At 47.6% G+C, this 21,935-nt stretch overlaps 2 protein-coding genes across 2 annotated transcripts in view; one reads left to right on the top strand and one right to left on the bottom strand.

Annotated features, from left to right (window-relative positions):
- The window catches only part of Itgae (integrin subunit alpha E), a 57,841-nt gene extending 37,407 nt beyond the window's left edge, over positions 1-20,434 (top strand). Inside the window, exons 20-31 of the mRNA XM_021176640.3 lie at positions 115-188; positions 2,622-2,754; positions 4,369-4,467; positions 5,127-5,206; positions 5,962-6,036; positions 7,112-7,175; positions 7,259-7,366; positions 11,819-11,875; positions 12,143-12,238; positions 13,851-13,946; positions 18,573-18,683; positions 19,956-20,434. Of these exons, the coding sequence (XP_021032299.1) occupies positions 115-188; positions 2,622-2,754; positions 4,369-4,467; positions 5,127-5,206; positions 5,962-6,036; positions 7,112-7,175; positions 7,259-7,366; positions 11,819-11,875; positions 12,143-12,238; positions 13,851-13,946; positions 18,573-18,683; positions 19,956-20,045 (1,083 nt within the window). The 3' untranslated portion in view covers positions 20,046-20,434. The remainder of the gene's footprint in view (positions 1-114; positions 189-2,621; positions 2,755-4,368; positions 4,468-5,126; positions 5,207-5,961; positions 6,037-7,111; positions 7,176-7,258; positions 7,367-11,818; positions 11,876-12,142; positions 12,239-13,850; positions 13,947-18,572; positions 18,684-19,955) is intronic.
- Haspin (histone H3 associated protein kinase) lies at positions 8,851-11,646 on the bottom strand. The gene has a single exon (XM_021176644.3). The coding sequence runs from the start codon at positions 11,623-11,625 to the stop codon at positions 9,364-9,366; it is 2,262 nt and encodes a 753-aa protein (XP_021032303.1). The 5' UTR covers positions 11,626-11,646; the 3' UTR covers positions 8,851-9,363.
- Positions 20,435-21,935: the final 1,501 nt, after the last annotated feature.

The following is a 21,935-nucleotide window of genomic DNA, read 5'->3' as shown; positions in this document are numbered from 1 at the left end:
TCTGCCTTCACTCTCTGAGCCCTGCTTCTCTAAGCAGGAGGAAGGTTAGAGGCAGGGTTGCTGGGAAACGGTGGGATCCTGGGGCTGACTCTGCTCCTCTTTGTCTGGTTCCAGCTGCCCTACGAGAAGGACTGCAAGAACAAAGTGTTCTGCATCGCTGAGGTCCAGCTGACCACCAACATCTCCCAGTGAGTTGGATCTTATTATCATCACCATCACTTCTGCAGCTGATGTCTTCCTGAGGGTTCACCTGGGCACACCCCTTATCCAGATCCATGAACACCTCTCCTTGCCTCCTTACGTCTCCTCACGGCTCTCAACAGGATTTTGTATTTGTTATTTCAGCCACCCTGTGAGGGAGGCAAAGCTAAAAATCTGTCCTCCCATTGTATAGACTGAGAAACAAATAAGTAGTTAAGGTCCTTGTATAGATTTTCAGTGGCTATTTGGTGGACTTGAACCCAGGTCTCTTGACCTCCTGGACAATGCTATGTACAGTGATTCTTACTCCTAGAATTTCCTCTGGTTCACCCCTTGGTCAAATTCATAAACAATTTCTGGAGTAGTTCTACTCAGTTCCAGGGACTCTAGATACTGGGAAACACTTCAGTCAACGGTACAGACAAAAACCCTTTCCCTCCTGGAACTTAAGGGGAAAGAGACAGATAGTCCACTCTAGGTTGATGGGATATGGTGCAAAGATAAGTCAGGCATTGAGGGGAGCGGTATAGGGAAGGGGTGAGGGTTTAAATATGGTGGTCAGGGAGGGTAACAGGGGACTGTGGGTACCATCCTTGTGGTTCTGAGTGTGGAGCAAATACCGGAAGCAGGCCTGGCAGGTGGGGCACGGACCCCATGTGAATACAGAGGGTGAGAGAGGGGAGGAGTAACATGGGAGAGCTGGGGATCCCGTGGGACCTTAGAAGGGCCCTGAATTTGAGCTGGGAGGTCAAGGAACAAAGTGGGCTTACATCTTAACAGTCTAGCTCTTGCTAGACCAGTGGTTCTCTTGCTAATGCTTCAACCCTTTAATACAGTTCCTTGTGTTGTGGTGACCCCTACCATAACATTATTTTCATTTATTTCATAACTGTAATTCTTCCACTGTTACAAATAGTAATGTAAATATCTTTTTTTCCCTGATGGTCTTTTTTTTTTTTTTTTTTTTTTTTTTTGGTTTTTCGAGACAGGGTTTCTCTGTGTAGCCGTGGCTGTCCTGGAACTCACTCTGTAGCCCAGGCTGGCCTTGAACTCAGAAATCCACCTGCCTCTGCCTCGTGAGTGCTGGGATTAAAGGCGTGCGCCACCATGCCCGGCGTTCCCTGATGGTCTTAGGTGATATCTGTAAAACAGCTGGTTGACTTTTAAAAGGGGTTGTGAGCCATAGGTTGAGCTCATCACTGGGCTAGACAGTGATGAATTGTAGGAAGCAGGGAGAAAATAATGACTACTGGACAGTGCAGGTGAGGTAAGAGGGTGATGGCCTAGACTGAGCAAGGCAAAGGCAGTTAGGATTTGCTGACAGTAGAGGTAGGGAGCAAGAAGGCTCTGCCCAGGCATCTAGAACTGCATGGAGCCTTCACAGGACCAAGGGCCTCTCCTCCCACTGATGCCTGACAAGGTCATCCTCTGTTACTATGTGGCTGGAGCCATGGGTCCCTCTTTAGTTAATGGTTTAGTCCCTGGGAGCTCTGGGGAATCTGGTTGGTTGATATTGTTGTTCTTCCTATGGGGTTGCAAGCCCCTTCTGCTTCTTCAGTCATTTCTCTAACTCCTCCCATTGGGGACCCTGTGCTCAGTCCAGTGATTTGTCGGGCTCTTGACTTCTCTGCAGACATGGGTCCACTAGAAAATCAAATGAGAACTAGACTTCCCTGCCTGGACTACAAAGTGAGACTGTTTCAACAAACAGACAAACAAACAAAACACACAAACACAGTGACAGGCACTGTGGCTCACATCTATTATCCCAGCACTTGGGAGGTGGAAGCAGGATTGCAAGGCCAGCAGGGATGCATAGTGAGTGCAGGATGAACCTGAGCAATGGAGTGAAACTGAAATGAGCTTGGTGGTAAAGGCTTCTGGTCTTTCAGCTTCTGTTTCCTCTTCTGCAAAATGGAAAGTAACTACACCTCTTTGTAGGGTACTTCTGAGGATTAACTGAGCTCCTGGGGTGGCATTTGGCTCATGGTAACCACCAAGTAAGGGATTATAATGTCACCAACAGCTTAGTGACTAAGCAGTTAAGGTGGACATGGAGCTAGGGGTCCAGCTCTGTTAAAAGGAAGAAAATCTGGGCTTTTATGCAGTTTATCTTAGAGGGTAGTTAAGAATGCGCTTTTGAGGGCTGGAGAGATGGCTCAGTGGTGAAGAGCACTGGCTGCTCTTCCAGAAGACCTGAGTTCAATTCCCAGCAACCACATGGTGGCTCACAACCATCTGTAATGGGATTTGATGCCCTCTTCTTGTGTGTCTGAAGACAGCTACAGTGTACTCATATACATAAATAAGTCTTTTAAAAAAATCTCTTTAATAAAAGAATGTGCTTTTCTATAATGAGGAATTTTACAGATTAAATACACAGCCAATGTGTTCTCTCTCCCCTCTTTTGCCCTTCACAGGCAGGAACTGGTGGTGGGTGTCACAAAGGAGGTGACCATGAACATCAGCCTGACTAACTCTGGAGAGGATTCCTACATGACAAACATGGCTCTCAATTATCCCAGAAACTTACAGTTTAAGAAGATACAAAAGGTATTTGTTGCAGGGGCAGGGAAACATGCTGCTGTGCCTTCTCCTTGTTTGTCTATCTAATTCTACTTCATGGCCACCAGCCTCCTTCTGCTCTATGCTGTACAGGCATAGTGATTGATGAATCCTTTCTAATTCTGTGCCCTGCAAAGCTGCAGCAGCACCCCTGATGCTTGCCCCCTCCTTGCACAGTCTCTCTTAACCAGGACTGTGGGAGATAAATTTTAATGCCTAAGGAATTCTCTTCCCACTGTTCACTATATGCTGGGCTCACAGACACAAGGCCAGCTGCAAAGATGGGCTTGCAATCATGTGGCTGCCAAGGATCACAATATGGAGATGATTTGTTTGTTAATTCAAAGATGGCGGGAAACTCTGCTGCTAGTTCTTTTGGGAACTAGAAAACCACCGTGCTCTTGTCTGGGGAATCTAAGTCATTTTGACAGAGAGAACTAGATTCGGTGTGCACTGGTACAGAGCTGTAGATTCAGTGTTTCTGGACACAGCTTTCCTTGGACGGGGTCTGTTAACCTAATTGGGATCAAGACACCCCTGGCATCACCTGATCCCTTTACTGAGGCTCTCAGGACAGCTTCATCTGCCTTTTCCCTTAACTGCACCCACCCCCAATCCTCTGATAACTCTGCATTTTCCTTTGTTGAGTGAAGACTCCCACTTCCCCAAGACAGTTTTCCTCATGGCAGTGAGTCTGTGAAACCTGACTCTGTTGGGACTATAGGTTTGCCTCTCCCTCCTGGGGAGGGGGGGTTTCTTAGTGTGTTTGAGCTAAGTTAGCATATATTGAATGCAAAATTAAAATTAACTTCTACATATCTAGAATGGAACTAGTGATGCGGCCCTAGCTGGGGGATTAGCTGTTTGGTGATCTAGATGAGGAGCCATGGTTGAGACCAAACGTTCCCTCCATCTCAGTGAGACACTCACCTTGCTCCACAGTCCAGTCTCATTGCCTTCCTCTCCATGACGACTCTACAGAGTCCTGTCAGCTGGAACCAGTCTCTACCTGCACTGTGCCTCGCTCACAGAACACTACCCTTAGGCTTTGGGTTTAAACTCAATTCTCAGTTGTGAGGAGGCCAGGGACCAAGTCAGACATGGAGACAAATCAGTGAGCAGTTGTCAAATTGGTGTGAGGGAACCACTTCTTTTCCTCAAGGGCATCTCTTGGGGCTGGAGAGATGGCTCAGTTAAGAGCACCAGCTGCTCTCCAGAGGACCTAGGTTTGAATCCCAGCTGCTCCATGTCGGCTCACAACTATCTGTAATTCCACTTCCAGGGGAATTGGACATCCTCTTCTGACCTCTGAAGGGGTGCCAGGCAGGCACATGCATGCAAAACACATACGTGGGCAAAACACTCCCACCCACTAGATAAATAAATAAATAAATAACAAAGATAAAACATCTGTTCACCCCCACCCCCACCCCCGAGACAGGGTTTCTCTGTGTAGCCCTGGCTGTCCTGGCACTCACTTTGTAGACCAGGCTGGCCTCGAACTCAGAAATCCGCCTGCCTCTGCCTCCCGAGTGCTGGGATTAAAGGTGTGCGCCACCACGCCCGGCTTTTTTTTTTTTTTAACATCTTCTGTTTTAACAGCCAGTCTCTCCAGATGTTCAGTGTGATGACCCCAAGCTTGTTGCTTCTGTCCTGGTCATGAACTGCAAGATTGGTCACCCCATACTCAAGAGATCATCTGTGAGTGAGTCTGTCGGCATTAGGTGGCTCTTCCTGCTGTCTCTGACTTCCGGCCTCATCTGCAGCTGTCAGGCGTGGCTACTATGCTTCCTTTGCTGGAGTTGCTGTCAGTAGTGTCGACAGCTGCCAAGTCTGCCCCCAAGTGGCGCACGGAGGAGTGTGCAGAAACTCTGTTCATAGAATAATGCTGTCTGTCTGGCTCACTCAGCATTTGTACTGTGAGGCTTACGTGAGACAGTGACTGTGCTACAAAAACCATGAGGAATGGAAGCTAGGATTCCTAATGCTGCTTAACCAGTGTCTTAGTCACTGCCCTATTGTTGTGAAGAGGCCAGACGACCAAGGCAAGTCTTATGCAAGAAAACATTCGATTAGGAGCTTGCTTACGGTTTCAGAGGCTTAGTCCATTTTCATCATGGCAGGGAGCATGGTGGCAGGCAGGCATGGTGTGGGCTATATCCTGATCAGCAAGCACAGTGGCATGGTGTAGGCTTTTGAAACCTCAAAGTCTGCCCCCAGTGACAAGTATGCCTCCAACAAGGACCTCCTAAACCTTTTTTTTCCACTCCCTGGCATTGAAGCAGGCCGGGCCCTGAGCAGTAAGCAGTTGTCAGGTGACTGGTTCCCCCATTTACTTATTTATTTCCTCCTTAAAATAGGTGAATGTCTCAGTAACTTGGCAGCTAGAGGAGAGTGTCTTTCCAAATAGGACAGCAGATATCACTGTGACCATCTCCAAGTAAGTCGTGACTGTGTTAGCAACCTTAACTCCTGGCCTCGGATCCCTGTGCTCACAGACGTTCCCCTCACCAAAGATACTGACAATATTTTAATCCATACAAAGGAACACTGGGGTATATTCTGGAAGAATGGGCTTTGAACTAGAGTCCTCGTTCTGGCTTTCTTAACTCTAATACAACTCTGATAAGCCTCCATGTTCAGAGACAGAGCAGGATATGGTTCTGTGAAGCAGCTGTCAAACATGGGCAGTTCTCTTCCTGAGGCAGTGTCTGGAGTCTTTTGTTGTTGTATTGTTTTGTTTTGTGACAGGGTTTCTCTGGGTAGCCCTGGCTGTCCTGGTATTGCTCTGTAGACCAGGCTGGCCTCAAACTCAGACACCTGCCTGCTTCTACTTCCTGAGTGCTGTAATTAAAGGTGTCACCACGCCCAGCTTTCTAGAGCAGGTTTTGATTGCCATGATTTAGGAGGTGATACTCTACTGAGTCCAACTGCATAGCTTGCGAACATTCTTTTGTCTCACTCGACTGCCTTCCAAGTACTTCACACCACAAACGCTGACAACTATTATTCAGTGTGTAGGACAAGTCCCTAACAGAAAATTCTTTGGCCTAAAACGTCAAGTGTGGAAGCTGAGAAATCCTTAACAAAATCAATGCTTTCTTAAGTGTGGCCTCAGGGAGTCACTCAGGTTCTTAGGAAGTCAAGGGAACATTTGTATTATATTTGTTATATTGTTAACATTTGTATTCCCAGTTCCAATGAGAAGTCTTTGGCCAGAGAGACACGCAGCCTTCAATTCAGACATGCCTTCATTGCAGTTCTTTCCAGGTAGGTACTCCCAAGGGGTCTGTGTGACGGTCATGCAAATGCAACAGTTTTGGGATTCTGTGTGGACAGATATGCCCATCATGGTGGATGTGGGCATGGCCCTTCTCTGAGGAGGCTGCTTAGCGCCCAACCTCTCTAGGATACTGTCAGATCCAAGGGGTACCTCCCCCAACCCCCACCCACCAAAAGGGCAGTCTCACTGACTTGTCCAAAATTGAGTCTAGGCCCAGCTTAACCTAGACTACAGGATTTCTGGTGGTTAAATAAATGCTAGTATTCTTTGGGAACTTGTGAAACTGATTCCCATCTGCCAAAAGGAGCCATTTCTCTTACCTCCGGCAAAAGTGGACATATGGCTCCCCAATGTACCTGGGGTACCTATCAGCATATCAAAGTCTATGCCTTGGCAGTGTGGAATGAACTTCCTTTTCACCCATGGAGCAGTAGTTTTGGTTTCTTTATCACTAGCATATGTCACGTTGGGCTTTTGAAACACCGTGGTGGTCATCAGAGGCCCACTGCCAACTGGTCCTGCTACCAGAGGGAATCGATGTGATGCTATCAGAGTGGCTGTGGGGTTGGAGAAGGGCCTGGGAGGGGGCTCAGTGAGAAAAGTTGTCTCATGGGGACCTGAGTTCAGGTTCTCAGCAACCACATAGAAATCAGGTGGTATGACCCACAACCTGTAATGTCCGTGCTGGGGTGGGTGGGGGCAGAGAGGCAGATCCTTTGGGCTGCCAGTTTAGTTACAACAGCAAGCTCCCAGGTTCAGTGAGGCACTGTAAAAAACTAGGAGAGAGTAGGGGACTTGACATTGACAGGCAAGTACACTGCCACATGTACACACGCAGAGTTGGAGAAAAGAAGGAAAACTCCAGCTGGGTAGAGTCCAACTGCATGGCTTGCAAACATTCTTCTGTCCCAGCTGCCTTCCAAGCACTTCACATTTTGACTTCCAGCGTTGAGTCTTCTTAAGGACCCGTGCTGAATGTCCTAGTGTATTCTTCGGGAAACACTAAGTTCATTCGGAACCAGGAAGGAACATTACGCTCTCACACATGCCCTCTCGTTGCAGACCCTCAGTGATGTACATGAACACAAGCCAAAGCCCTTCTGATCACAAAGAATTCTTCTTCAATGTAAGTGTACAGCGTTTGCTGCCAACCTAAAGTTGGTAGAGCCAACCAACGAGCTCTGACTTTCTGCTCCTTTTCTTCTGCAGGTGCATGGGGAGAATCTTTTTGGAGCTGTATTCCAGTTGCAAATTTGTGTCCCCATCAAATTACGAGATTTCCAGATTGTAAGAGTGAAGAATCTGACAAAGACTCAGGTATTTAAATGGGACTCTGTGATCGCATCTCTTTCCAAAGACTACAGATTCTCAAAGATATAAAAACGAGGCCTGGTGGCACAGGCTTGCAGACACAAGGACGTTCCTAAGTTCAAGCCTGCAGCTATGGAGTGAGTAACCTGAGATCTATAATGGTAATTTTAAGAGGCATTTCTGCCCTACTCCACCCAGTATAGCTCCCAAGAAAGACACAGAAACCTTATTAACAAGCTATATACCTAAACCGGGCAGGTTCTGAGCTACATCCCCAGTACAGCCCCATTACCTGCCACCTGAGTCTTGCTCTGTTTGCTCTGTTCCACGTGTTTCCTCAGGGTGATTTTTCTCTTGGCCACATGCTCATGGTCCATCCTGCCTCATAATGACCTCCATCTTCCCCTACTTTGTCCTTGACCTCGTCATCCCTACCTGAGACCCTCTCCTCAATCTTAAGGCCTGCCTTCCTCTCTTTCCTGCCCAGTCACAGTCTTGAGCCTTTTATTATCCAATCAGAGATTATTGGGGATCATTCCTTATAGCACATTGCTCAATGCAATGCCCCATGGCCAGACTACAATTGGATCTTGGCACACAGAACTCAGCGTCTGGATAGACAATGCCTAAGACCAACCCCACCAGAGATCGTCTCATATACTAAAGAGGGCTAGGGATGCAGCTCGGCGGACGGCCAGCCTGCACAAGGCCCTGGATCAAAACAAAACTACATAAACAAAAAATATAACAAGGGCTGAAAAATAACTCAGTAAAGCACTGACCTTACAAGCACAAAGCCTAGAGTTTGAGTCTCAGGATCCATATAAAGTGCTGGCTGTCTGTGGCGGTATGTACTTGTAATTTCATTGCTAGGGGAGGAAGGATGCTAGAAACCTAGTTTAACTGGTAAATTCCAGGACAACCAATGACTCTGTCTCAGTGGATGGCATTCCTGAGGATGGCGCCGAAGGTGTCCTCTGATCTTATCTTGTCTCCCTGCCCTCCAACCTGTACCAGCACACAAACCAATGTGCATTTAATTTTAAAAACAAAAGCCAGCCAGGCAATGGTGGCTCACACCTTTAATCCCAGCACACAGGAGGCAGAGGCAGGTGGGTCTCTGTAAATTCAGAGTCCAGCCTGGTCTACAGAGTAAGTTCTTGGAGAGCCAGAGCTACACAGAGACTCTGTCTCAAAAAACCAACCAACCAACAAAACAAAACAAAAACCAAGATAAGCTTTAGAAGAAAAAATACTTAATTATGGGAAAATAATAGGAGAAACGGTCAGAAGGAAATTAGACATTAAGATTTTAAAGCAGGAGGCAGAGGCAGGCGGATTTCTGAGTTTGAGGCCAGCCTGGTCTACAAAGTGAGTTCCAGGACAGCCCGGGCTATACAGAGAAACCCTGTCTCGAAAAACCAAAAAAAAAAAAAAGAAAAAGATTTTAAAGCAGAATCGTGATTCCCTTTCTTTGATGAAAATAAGCCAAATCTCAAACATGAGAGCCACAGAGACATTTATTTTCCTGTTGAAATTCTATAAATTCTGCTCCTGTGATTGGGGAGTGAACCGGATAAACATTTTCCATACTTTCTCTTGGTTTTGACTCTCTAGTCTCTTGCTCTCTGCTCTGCATCTTGACAACGGCATCAAGAGCAGTAAGGACCACAGCTGAGGCTTGGTTTTGCTCATCCTACATCAAGTATCAAGGCTCAAAAACCAGCAACAACAGACTTGTAGACTCTGCTGACAGGACGAGGACTTAAAGATGCATCCACTTGTCCTCTGTCTAGTTTATTATTATTATTTTTAAAAGGAACATTTGTTAAAAGCAAATTTAATCATGTCAACAAACATTTTGGTTACCTTTTGAAAAACACGGTTCTCTTTTAAGAAGCTGACAGGAACTCTTTCACCTCCATCTAGCTCTAGTGGCAGAGATTAGTACCAGAGGCCTAAAAAGTGTACTTAAAGAGGCTCTGAAAGTCTAAGTTCCTGGCTTACCTAAAGAGACTGTGTTGGCAGAGCAGGTCCGTGGCAGAGCTGAAACTCAGTACAGTCCTGTGGAAATGTTGCAGGTTTTTCCTTATTTGCTTCATGGCTGCGCTCTGGCATTTAGTCTTAAATTTCATCTTATTCAGAATCTTGTCTGTGAGGTAATGCAGCCACAGCACATTATTGTAAGGGTGATACTCACCCCAGCAGTTTTTGTTCTCCTTCCTCATGAGCCTGTAGATCTCAAACTGGTAGTCACCCTCACCTGTAAATAGGTCCTCTTCAGTGGAGATATCACAGAAAACCACAATCCCATCCCGCTCCAAGCGGGACAGGGTGTAGTCAATGATGTTGACTTGTAGCCCATGGGTGGGAATGGTGCTCGTTTTCCCATTGAGGGTGTAGTGGAGTTCTTTGAGGTTGGTTTTCTTTAAGAGCACATTTCCCCAGTGTAAGTCCCGGTGCTCAAAGTGCAGGGATGCTTCTGCCACAGCCAGGGATGCGGTGATCTGGTGGAGAATGCTCTTTGCAGTCGCCACGGAGGACAGCTTTGTTTTCATTCGCTCCAAGTCAACCCCACCAAACTCAAATTCCAGGATAATAAAGAGCTGGTCTTCCTGGAAAAAGTCAGGCCGGTCATTGGCAGACCTTTTGGTTGTGTTATAGTGATCCCAGGCTTTCAGCAGCAAGGGAGGGTAAAGCCCTTGAACACAGTGTACTGAGTTCAGCCCAATGAAGCCTTCTGTGCGGTTGTAGGCCTCACTAGACAAGAGACTCAGCTCTTTGGAGATAATGATCTCCGGCAGGATCTCCTCAAAGGTTTTCTGGTGCGACCCATTGACTAAATCTAACCCTTCAATAGCAATGATTTTTAGGGCTACAGGTGCTTGGTCGTTAATTATCTGAAACACTTCTCCAAACACTCCTTCTCCGATCTTCTCACACCGTTCCAGTTTTTCCGTGGAAAGGCAATCACTAAAGGGGATAGGCCCTTCCTGATTACACTCCCCATAAACCTTTTCAGCATAAGATGGCCTTTGGTCTGTGACATGCAGGGTCTTTAAGGGACTTAGCAAATACACAGAAGAGCATCGAGAAGAAACAGTAAGGTGTGCTCTGTTCTTGATAGGAGGGGTCGAACATTCAGACAGGAGGGACCTGGAGGAAGAACTGGCGACAGAACTGCATACCTCTAGCACACTGGTTATAATTTTCTTCTTGTGGAACCCGAAGGAAGCTCTGGTTTTGGTCCAAGAATCCCTCTGGCTAGTATTCAAGTTCCATAAGGAGACTGACGCTTTCCTTTTCTTAGATTGGTGGTAGTGGCGGGGAGGGGTTCCCGCTGCTTCTTGCTGTTTCCTCTTCCGGAGTGGGCCAGTTCTCTTAGGCCTGCTGATTTCCCCTGGTACACGACGGTCCTTGCAAGCACTGGACTCCCCATAGTCTCTCTGGTCGACTCCTTGGGACACAACCTTTTTACTCGCGGCCTTTCTCTTTCCCCGGCTTGCCAGATCAGGGTCCGTTAGTCTGTTTCCCATCTGCTGTCTTCTTTCACAACACGATTCCTTCACATTCTCCCCATCTGTCCCAAACTTGTTCACTTCTGTGGCCCCTGAGTTCACAAGGCTAAAGAGAGATGACCTGAAGCTGGCTTCGACTCGGAGGGCCTTCCCGGTGTACCTGTCACCGGTTGCTGCCTCCTGGGGGCAGAGCACAGACGGTTCACTTAGGGAGGTTGCCGGCAAGTGGAAGCTCCCGGGGACTGCAGAGTCTGCATACAAACGGTCGGGGGCTCCGGGCGAGGCCGGAGAGCTGAAGAGGGAGGCACTGGTGCCCAGCTCGTTGCTGTCCCTGGACTGGATGCACACACTGTGGTCCGACCCGAGGCAGCCCGGGCTGCAGTTGGGGAAAGGTGGCGGTCGCAGCCGGCTGCACGGGGTGCTGCACTTCTGCGGGGGCCGAGGTCGCAGCCTTTGGACTCTTGGAGTGTTTGTCAGGGTCCGCTGGTTCCGGGAGCCGCGGCCCGGAGGACGCCTCTGCCGCTGGCCCACGAGGCTGCCGGGGAAGTCGGGGTCGTCCGGGTCGTCGGAAGCGACAGCCGGCGACTCGTTACTGTCGCTGAGGCTGCTGCTGAAGGCGCGCTTCAGGTTCGGCGGCTGGAACCATTGCTCAGCCAGCCCGCCAGGCTGCCGCTGCGACCCCCGGACGCCCCTCGCCGCGTACGTTCGAAAGAGCCGGGTACCCGACCGCGGGTGAGCCTGTGCCATAGCGAGCGCCCGCCCGTCGTTTCAAACAGAAATACCGCGAGACTGCGGCGAGCGCCCGAGCGCCCGCCGGCCCGCTGGGTCCTAGCGCCGGCCCTCCGCTGCGCAGTCGGCCTGACCTCCCGGAAGCCGCCAGGGGGCAGATGCCTAGCGGGACTTGGAGCTCAGGGTGGCTTAGCAAAGGCTCTCATTTCAGGACCACACTGAGTGCACCCAGAGTCAAGAGCCAGCATGTGGAAGCGATCCTGTGCAGGTGAGCGAAGTCGCCTCAAGAGCCCAAGAGAGAGGGATGTGGAGAGCCTCTTGCGAGGGTGACTGCTTTTGCAGTGTTCTTTCTGAGACTTTCAGCCTCTCTGGTCTTGTTTGCCAGGATAACCAACACTTGGCTTGGGCGAAGGGGACTTGCTTAAACTGCTCACACTGTCTGCTCTGGGACCTTGGATGCCCTATCTTAGATATTCAGATTTTCAATCCTAAAACACGAAAAGGGAGTAAGCAGACTCACCTTTTGCTTTTGCAGCATGTAAAAGAATGGCATTCAGTGATCTGTGCTATCACATCTAATAAAGAAAATGTAACCGTGGCCGCAGAGATCTCCGTGGGCCACACTAAGCAGGTACTTGAGACTGAGAGACTGCAGATTGGGTCGTCCAATCCTAGAGGACCTATCCTCTAAGAAAGGATAATAGCATCTGAAAGGTGCTGTTCAAAATAGATCATTTGATTGACCTGTCTCAAACAGCTCTTAGCAAGTTACTTGGTAGGGATTTTAATCCTTTTCCATACTAAGACATGTTGGAATGATCTGTGATTACCTCTTGTTTCATCCCCATGTGTATCCCAGCAGCAAACCCTGCCATCCCACCTTCAGAATACGTATGAAATCACGTCTCTCTGCCTCTATTGATGTGGCTGTAATTTAGGTCACCGTCTCTGGCCTGTTGCATAACCTTGGACATGCCCTCTTTGTCTTGGCTTCCCCCCTAACCAGTACAAATAGTTCTTCAATAGCTGGAGGGCCCGGCGTGGTAGCGCACGCCTTTAATCCCAGCACTCTGGAGGCAGAGGCAGGTGAATTTCTGAGTTCGAGGCCAGCCTGGTCTTCAAAGTGAGTTCCAGGACAGCCAGGGCTATTACAGAGAAACCCTGTCTCGAAAAAAAAAAAAAAAAAAAGAGCTGGAGAGGTGTCGGCTCAGCAGTTCAGAGCATGCGCTCTTACAGAGGATATGTTGCTTCTGCTCCTAGCACTCAAGTTGGGCAGCTCACAACAACTTGGGACTCCAGCTGTTGGAGGATCTAACTTCCTCTCCTGGTCTCCATGCATATGTGCACATACATGCACACTTTTTTTTAAAAAAAATTGTATACAAGAAGTATGCTATAGCTATCTTCAGACACACCAGAAGAAGGCATTGGATCCCATTACAGATGGTTGTGAGCCACCATGTGGTTGCTGGGAATTGAACTCAGAACCACTGGAAGTGCAGTCAATGTTCTTATTTGCTGAGACCTCTCTCCAGCCCCCCCGCCCCCCCCCCACACACAATATTTTGTAAAACACGAAATAATTCATTTAGCATTAGGATCTTCCTTTAAAACCCCAAACCAGAAACTCCAAATGAACAGAAGCAGTGGACTTTAGAGTTAGCTTAAAACCCATACTTCCTTCTTGGTGTGCAAAGAATTACATGATCTGGTCTATATTTAATCCTTCACCCTTTCTCTCCTGTCTCTTTCTTATGTGTTGTTTCTATTTTTTAACTTGCTAATGTTATTGTAGCCAGTGGGCCTTTGTACTGTAGTTACTTCGTATAACATTACTCAAATGTTATTTTCTCTAGAGAGGCCTTACTATGAGGTGGGAACAAATGGTCAAGTTTACCATTGTGTGGTGATTCCGATGAGAGCAGTGTGGTCTCCTGACCTAGGAGTGGGGCTGAAGGAGAAGGGGTGTGTGAGGCAGGATGTTTTAGGGCTGTCTGGAACTGACTGTGGATGGGGGTTGTGGCATGAGGTCATGTGTAATTGAAGTTGGGGAATGGGGGAGTGGCTACAGACTTGTTGCTTGGATAGCTGGGTGGGTGCTGCAATCACTTATGAAGGCTAAGGGAATATTGGAGAAGGGGTCTATTTGAAGGGAAAGATGGTTGGAACTCTCTAGAAACCGTGAGCTCAAGTCTAAGCCATGTTTCATGTTCCCCCACACCCCAACTTTCCCCACCTTATAGTTACTAAGAGATGTATCTGAACTGCCGATCCTTGGTGAAATATCTTTCAACAAATCTCTCTATGAGGGGCTGAATGCAGAGAACCACAGGACGAAGGTAACTCCTGCCTGTTTTCTAATTAGTGTTCTGGGAAAGCCATTGCCACTTCTGACCTTGTCTGCACTACCAACCACCCTTGTGACCCTGAGCTTCTGCCTCAGTTTCTCTTTTGTGAAATAGGAACCAACAATGGTGTGTACTTAGTTTAAAAATCTATTGATTTTGAAAATAACTTAGAAAAGGGTTAAACTGGGCAGTGGTGGCACAGGCCTTTAATTCCAGCACTTAGGAGGCAGAGGCAGGCAGATTTCTGTGTTCTGAGGCCAGCCTGGTCTACAGAGTGAGTTTCAGGATGGCCAGGGCTACACAGAGAAACCCTGTCTCGAAAAAAACAAAGAAACAAACAAACAAAAAACCAAAAAAAGAGTTAAAATGTTTCCTAGTGGAGAAGTTACCTTTGAGTACACAAAATGTCTTCCTAGTATGCAACATTAGTGTCTGTTACAGTGTTGAGCAGGAGAGTGTTCAGTGCCTAATTCCTTTATAGGACTTAGACCAAGCATTAGAAGTGTTGGAGTTCATTTTTCAAAAATGTGAACAAAGCCAAACTGATGCCTATGGTGTGGGCTAAATGTTCTCACCCATGTCTCCCTGCGTGTTCATTCTTTTTCTTTTTAAATTTTATCTTATATGTATTTTGTCTGCCCATATGTCTGTGCACCACGTGTGTGCCTGGTCCTCAAGGAAGACGGAAGAGGATGTTGGGAGCTGGAGAGATGGCTCACTGGTTAAGAATGTAGGCTGCTCTTGCTGAAGCAAGAGGTTCTTCAGCACCTACATGGTGGCTGACACTCATCTCTGATTCTTGTTCTAGGATCTCTTCTGAACTCAGCAGGCACCATGTGTGTACATGGCTCACAGACACAGATGCAGGCAAAACACTCATACATATTAAATAAATAAATAAATCTAAAGAAAAAAAAAGATTGTTGGATACCCTAGAACTGGAGGGATACCCTAGAACTGAAGTTACATATAGTTGTAATCCTCCACATGGCTGCTGGGAACTAAGCCCAGCCCAGGTCCTCTAGCAGAGCCCAAAGTGCTCCTAACCATTAAGCCATCTGTCCAACCCTGAATTTAATTTAATCTCCTCTCCTCTCCTCTCCTCTCCTCTCCTCTCCTCTCCTCTCCTCTCCTCTCCTCTCCTCTCCTCTCCTCTCCTCTCCTCTCCTCTCCTCTCCTCTCCTCTCCTCTCCTCTCCTCTCCTCTCCTCTCCTCTCCTCTCCTCCCCTCTCCTCCCCTCCCCTCCCCTCCCCTCCCCTCCCCTCCCCTCCCCTCCCCTCCCCTCCCCTCCCCTCCCCTCCCCTCCCCTCCCCTCCCCTCCCCTCCCCTCCCCTTTCCTTCCTTCCTTCCTTTTTATTTTTTTATTTTTATTTTTTTTGAGACAGGGTCTCTCTACTTAGTCCTGGCTGTCCTGAAACTCACTACTGTAGACCAGGCTGACCTCTGGCTCACAGAGATCTGTCTGCCTCTGCCTCTGCCTTCCAAGTGCTAGAATTAAAGTGTGTACCACTGTGCCTGCCTCTGCATTTTAATTTTCATTCACATTCACCTGCCTGGATATGCAGCTGCTTTAGAGAGTGTAGGCTGCTCTTGCTGGAGACTGAGGTTCAGCAAGAACTGAAAGCATTCAGTTAAGGCATTATTCCTCAATGCAGGAAGTGATGGGAGCCAGGACTGCTAAGTATAACGACTCAATTGCTCTCTCTGGAAAAAAAAAAATCTCATTTTCTTTCTTTCTTTTTTTTTTTTTTTCTTTTCTGGTTTTTCGAGACAGGGTTTCTCTGTGTAGCCCTGGCTGTCCTGGAACTCACTCTGTAGACCAGGCTGGCCTTGAACACAGAAATCTGCCTGCCTCTGCCTTCCAAGTGCTGGGATTAAAGGTGTGCGCCACCACTGCCCGGCTCTCACCTTATTTTTAACTACACTGCTGATTCTTAAAAAAAAGGAGTCTGTTTTCATAAAGTGATATCAATAAGATGGAGTGGTGGTGCATGCCTTTGATCCAAGCACTCGACAGGCAGAGGCAGGCAGATCTGTGAGCTCTAGGGTAGCCTGGTCTACAGAGCAAGTTCTAGGACAGCCAGGGCTACACAGAAAAACCCTGTCTCAAAAAACATCAATCAATCAATAAAATCATTGAAATTCAACCTGAACAGAAAGGTGCCAGCTGAAAATAATGGCTCCTTTGTGCTCCCCTTTCCCACAGTCTCTCTCTTTCCAAAGGCAGTTACTGTCAGCCGTTTCTTAGATCCGTGCTATTAATCTATGTTCTTATCTACAGCATAGAGTCTTTAAAATTCTCTTCTCTAAACTTGGTGTTCTGTGTGAAGTGGTTCCTGTGACAGGGGATGTACCATGACCTATGATTCTAAATAGCTGTGTATCCAAGTGCCTTTGACTGACAAGTAAGGGCAACTCCATACTATACTGCACAGACATGGGCAGTTTATCTAGAGAGTGAGGCAGGCTCACACTCTGCAGCCTGATTGCTTTGAGCCTTGTTTGGATGGCCACACCTTACCCGGTGGCCAGCACAGGGTTGTCAAATCTTCAAATGATCTAAATGTTGCGTATTCGTCAGACTTCACTTCAGGGTTCAGAGTTTGTCAGATTTTAGAATTTTGCCGACTGAGCTTCTGTGATCTGAAAATCAAAAAGCTGACTTCCTCCAAACTCAAAAAAATATTTTGAGTGTCAGTGTAGTAGTAAAGGAAATAAAATAAAACATTGTTCTGGGGGCCTGGAGAGATGGCTCAATGGTTAAGAGCAGTGGCTATTCTTCTAGTGGGCCCAGCACTCACATGACCGAATGCTCTCTTCTGGTCTCCGCGAGCTCCAGGCTCACAAGTTATACTTATAGGCAAGCACCCACACACATTAAGTTAGTTTAAAACCTTTTAAATATGACTTGGATTTCATCGTAGGATGAATTTGGGAGTCTCGGGTTAGGGATGTTCACCTAGCATTTCCGTATGACAGAATAGAAGGCAGGGAACAGGAAGTGAGCAGGGAGACTTTTCATCACGTACCCTCCATTTTCAGGAAGAGACTCCCTGAGAGCTCCAAGGCGGTCCTTTCCGTGCTGTTAGTGCAGGCATTGCCTTCTCTGTCACCAGCAAAGGAGGCAGCTCCGTCCTGACCCACTGTGATGCCAGAGTGGCAGCTGACAGGATGGGGATTGGGCTGCCCACTGTCTGTGTTTGTCACAAGCAGGGGCACCCTATTCCCTGCCTCTTCCTGACTCTCTGCCAGGCTAGCTTTGGGCCACTTTGAGAAAGAACAAAGGAAGAAGGCCTTGAGAAGAAGGGTGCTGTTACCACTCCAGTCTGTCCTATTGTGCTCCTGTCATCTTGGGGCCTCCTTCATTCCTCAGCCCAGGTTCCAGATTCCTCTCTCCCCTCCCCCTGCCTGTGGACCCTTGGTCTCTGTGTTCCTGTCTCCCACTCTGCCTCTGCTGCTCCGTTCCCTTCCCACTCTCAAGGTCAGAACTTAGTCCTGTAAAGCTTGGCTTACCTGTGGGCTAAGTGAGGTCCAGAGGGCCAATCGTGAGTCAGTCAACACTTAGAACTTAGCCAGGAGAGGCCTCAAGGGTGAGTTGAGTAACTCCCTACCCTGTATGGAAATCTCTCCAAAGCATGCCTGACCTTGGTGTCTATGCCCTAGCCTGAAGGGAACTCAGTAGCTTGTAGCAGGAATTCATGAAGAGGCCCTGGCTGTGTGTCCTTTCCACATGCTCTGGCCACTACCCAGGAAGGACAGGCCCAGTCAGATCTGATAGAGCTTTTCAGCATGTCAGGGTGAGAGAAGAGTCCTGAGCTAATGAGGCCCTTAGGAAATGACTGGGGGAGCCGGGCAGTGGTGGCGCACGCCTTTAATCCCAGCACTCGGGAGGCAGAGGCAGGCAGATTTCTGAGTTCAAGGCCAGCCTGGTCTACAGAGTGAGTCCCATGACAGCCAGGGCTACACAGAGAAACCCTGTCTCGAAAAACAAAAAAATAAAAAAAGGAAATGACTGGGGATAATTTACAAAAGAGGAGCCCTGCAGTGCCTTGGGTGGCAGGGCGGGAGGGAGGATCCACACTTGCACTTCATAGTGTCCCTGAGGACTGCACTCTGTCTGGTGAACAGCAGGGCAACCCTGCCAGACATTTCCTGTAGGACAATGTATTGCTGAAGACTTTAGACATTTATACAAGATTTAAAAACATCTCTCAGCCTTGAGTTGAGAAGGATTCAGCTCATTTAAACACGTCATCACTTCAGAGACCATAGGGAGATCAAGGACACAGAGGGTTACTGCTGCTATAGAATCTGTGTGCTGTCAGAGTGTTGTTCTCAGACAGGCAGACCACCTTTAAGACAAGGTCACATCTCCTGATGACCTAGCTCATTTAGATCAGAGACCAGAATAGTCTCCTGTGAAGTAAGTACTGTGGTCATTAGATGATTTTTAGGTGATGTATAAGTGCTCTGTCAGGGAACGGTCAGCTAGATGTCGTCAGTCTTGATCAATATGCCTGTTGTTACCAAGTCCTTACCTTTTGTTCCTTAAAATAACACGTGGACTCTCTTCCCCCTTTGTGATTTATTGACTTATCGGAGCATCTCCTTATCCAGATCACAGTCATCTTCCTGAAAGAGGAGGAGACACGCTCTTTACCTCTCATCGTTGGCAGCAGCATCGGAGGCCTCCTGGTCTTGGTTGTGATTATAGCCATTTTGTTCAAGGTCAGTTCTGCTCTTTTTGTTTGTAAGAAGAAGGCACCAGGCTCTGCAAGTGGTTTCAGTCCCTATGAGAACAGCTAACCTCAGACCCAGCGCACCAACCCTGGCCTCGTGGTTTCCTTTTCTTTCTTTCTTTCTTTCTTTCTTTCTTTCTTTCTTTCTTTCTTTCTTTCTTTCTTTCTTTCTTTCTTTCTTTCTCTCTCTCTCTCTCTCTCTCTCTCTCTCTCTCTCTCTCTCTCTCTCTCTCTCTCTCTCTCTCTCTCTCTCTGTTTGTTTTTGTTTTTGTTTGGGTTTTTCGAGACAGGGTTTCTCTGTATAGCCCTGGCTGTCCTGGAACTCACTTTGTAGACCAGGCTGGCCCTGAACTCGGAAATCCACCTGCCTCTGCCTCCCAAGTGCTGGGATTAAAGGCGTGCTACCACGCCTGGCTTGTGGTCTCTTTTCTTATCCTGTTTAGGCAAAAGAACCTGGCAAGTTCTCTCTAGGGGGGAAAAACCCTGAATTGAAGTATTTAGCATTATAATCCATAGCAACGGACCATACTTAAACAAGCTGGAATTGAAGTTTTTGAGCTCAGAGAGAGTTCCTGAGACTTTCCTGATTGTCACCCCCTTTAAAGTCCCTATTCCAGAGTCCAGGCTCTCTTGAGGCCCTCTCTGACATGGCCTATGTCTCTCACAAGGGTAAGCCTTGCCTTTTTTTTTTTTCTCCAGACCAGTTGAACCATTCCCTAAATAGGTTCACGACTCTCTGTTGTGGCACACACAGCTACCCTTGCCAGGAGGGCCAGTTTCCACCCTCTCACCTTTCACACACGCTTCCGGGAAAGCTTAACCAGGCTCCTGCATGCTCTTGTGCTGGCTTCTGTGCCTGGCCTGAGAGCTCCCTTACATTTGGCAGTCAGGACACCTCAGTGCCATTTCCCCCATTCTTAGATTCTGAGCTTCTAGAGATTGGAGGCTGTGTGCATGCAGCCTGTCTGTCTTCAATACGGTGGGCTGTGCTGGACACGCTCCCGAAATGGATTAGATCCAGCATGACTGAACCCATAGCACTCCCAGGAGAGGTGCTTAAGTCCTCTGGCGGCTGGCTCAGAGGTCAACTCTTGTTGGGGTATGGGCAGCCCAGAAAGGACTGGAAGGATGGAGAAAGCTCAGGGGTGGGGGTGGGGTGGGAGAGCCTAAGAAGCAGGAATCTGGGGCTGTTTAGCGACTGGTTTCTGAAGCAGGCGGCTACCTCGGGGTGCTCACAAGGCTTACCCATTCTTTGTTTCAGTGTGGCTTTTTCAAAAGAAAATATCAACAACTGAACTTGGAGAGCACAAGGAGGGCCCAGCTGAAGGCTGACAGTCTGCTCCAAGATTAACCCCCTGCTTCCTCACCGGAAGGAGGGAGTTTGAGCCCGGGATGCCCCTATCGGGGCCCCTTACTCTCCTTAGGACGATCAAGCAACATCAAAGAACTGTAGAGTGTTGTTCATAGCCACACACTATGCCCACAGTGTCTTGTGAATTGAGCAAAAGGAAAACTTAGGACGTGTGCTATTAAATACATTTACCTTTACAGTAGTGCCTTTAATGTGCACGGGTTCCCACAGTTTGCCATGCGTTTTGATGACTGATAGACCAAAGTCTTATTCCTATTAAAATATTAATTATATCCTTTTTTATGTTGTTTGAGACATAGTCCTTGTTTGTATATAGCCCTGACTGCCCTAGAACTCACTAGATAGACCAGACTGGCCTTGAACTCGTAGAGATCTGCCTGCCTCTGCCAACTGAGTGCTAAAATTAAAGGGGAGCACCATTGTGCCCAACTTGATTCTTTTATAGTCTTTTAAACAAAGATTATTTTATTTTTATGTAAGTATATGTGTGTGTGTATCTCTCTGTGTGTTTGTACTTGTGTGTGTGTGTGAATGGTCTTGAACTCAGAGATTCCCCTGCCTCTGCTTCTTGAGTGCTGGGATTAAAGGCGTGCACCACCAACCTGGGCCCTTATGTGTTCAACTTACTGCACTCTTTTTAAGATGTTGTTGTTGTTGTTATTATTATTATTTAGCTTATTGAATATACTGCAAGAGAGCAGAGGCTTGGAAATACACTATTTTAAGGTAGACTTTTCAATTGATATCTTGGTTTTCAAGGTCCAGTCGCCCAACACAGGCTGAGGGCAGAGGGGCCATTGTTTGCTGCTTCTGCCCAGGGCCTGGGGTGGGCCTGGACTAGCTCTGCCTGTTTAGAGCCCTGGAAGACCCTGGCCACTTGGAGTCTCTCTCCTGTCTTTCAGTTGTGAGGTCTGATATTCAGGCTGGAGAGCCAGCAGGGAGAGAGTGGGCTGGCCCTTCTTTTTGTTTCCCAACTGACTATCAGCAACAATTGGGGGCTGACAGCTCTGAGAAGTTTGTCTCTTGGGTGTGGAATTCCCTCAGAGGATTAGCCTACTAGTCTCCTAGTGGGATGATGGACCCACTAGGTCAGGGGTTCTGGCTTTCCTGAGTCACAGGCCTCTCCTTGGCAACCTGCTGAGCCCTTCTCCGTCTTTCTTCAAGCATTGTTCTACACGAGTGTTCAAAGAGAAAAGTTGACTTTGACAGTGAACATGTCGTAGTTTGTCAGAAGATCTTCACTCACACAAAGACCACAGAGACCGCCATTGTTGCAAAACGCATGAGGATTTTACTTTCCCAACATGTTGGGGACCCCCCTCTCAGCACGCAGGCCACAGGAGAGACCCAGAACAAAGAAAGAACACACTTTTTATACCTTTGTAAGGGCCAGATATAGGCACCAGGGTAGTTTGGTCTTATTTTAATTGGTGTAGTCAATAACCTTATTAGACATTGGTTGGTTTGTAGAGGGTGACTCTCATCTTGTCTGTCCTTGAGGTTTTTAGTGTGAAGTGGGGCAGGGGAATTGTTAATTTTGTTTTGGAAGCTTAGTAATTTTGACCGTTAAAACTATGTTTTTATATTTGTTTAGTCAGCCAGCTTTTATCTGACTTTGTACTTGGCCTGCTAGTACAGTTTGGAAAGTCCTTTTGAAGGGGGAAGGTACTGGGTAGTCTTGAATTTATTTTGGATATTACAAACACAAAGATCTATCCACCACCTGGTTTCCACACTAACATTGTACTGTGTTTTCTTTGTTACATGTTTTCTCATCTGTCTATCCTTGTGTGTATTAATTTTTCATTAAAATTTGTTTAGTGTTGGCCATTGTTTTATGTGCGCGTGTGTGTGCACATGTGCATGTTT

The sequence above is a fragment of the Mus caroli genome, unplaced genomic scaffold (genome assembly GCF_978045245.1).
Source record: "Mus caroli unplaced genomic scaffold, Mus_caroli_1 scaffold_13, whole genome shotgun sequence".
Lineage (NCBI taxonomy): Eukaryota > Metazoa > Chordata > Mammalia > Rodentia > Muridae > Mus > Mus caroli.
This window is presented reverse-complemented; position numbering and strand designations above follow the sequence as displayed.

Bases quoted from the DNA above. Each gene is read 5' to 3' on its own strand.
- Haspin (XM_021176644.3), bottom strand. From the start codon at position 11,625: ATGGCACAGGCTCACCCGCGGTCGGGTACCCGGCTCTTTCGAACGTAC.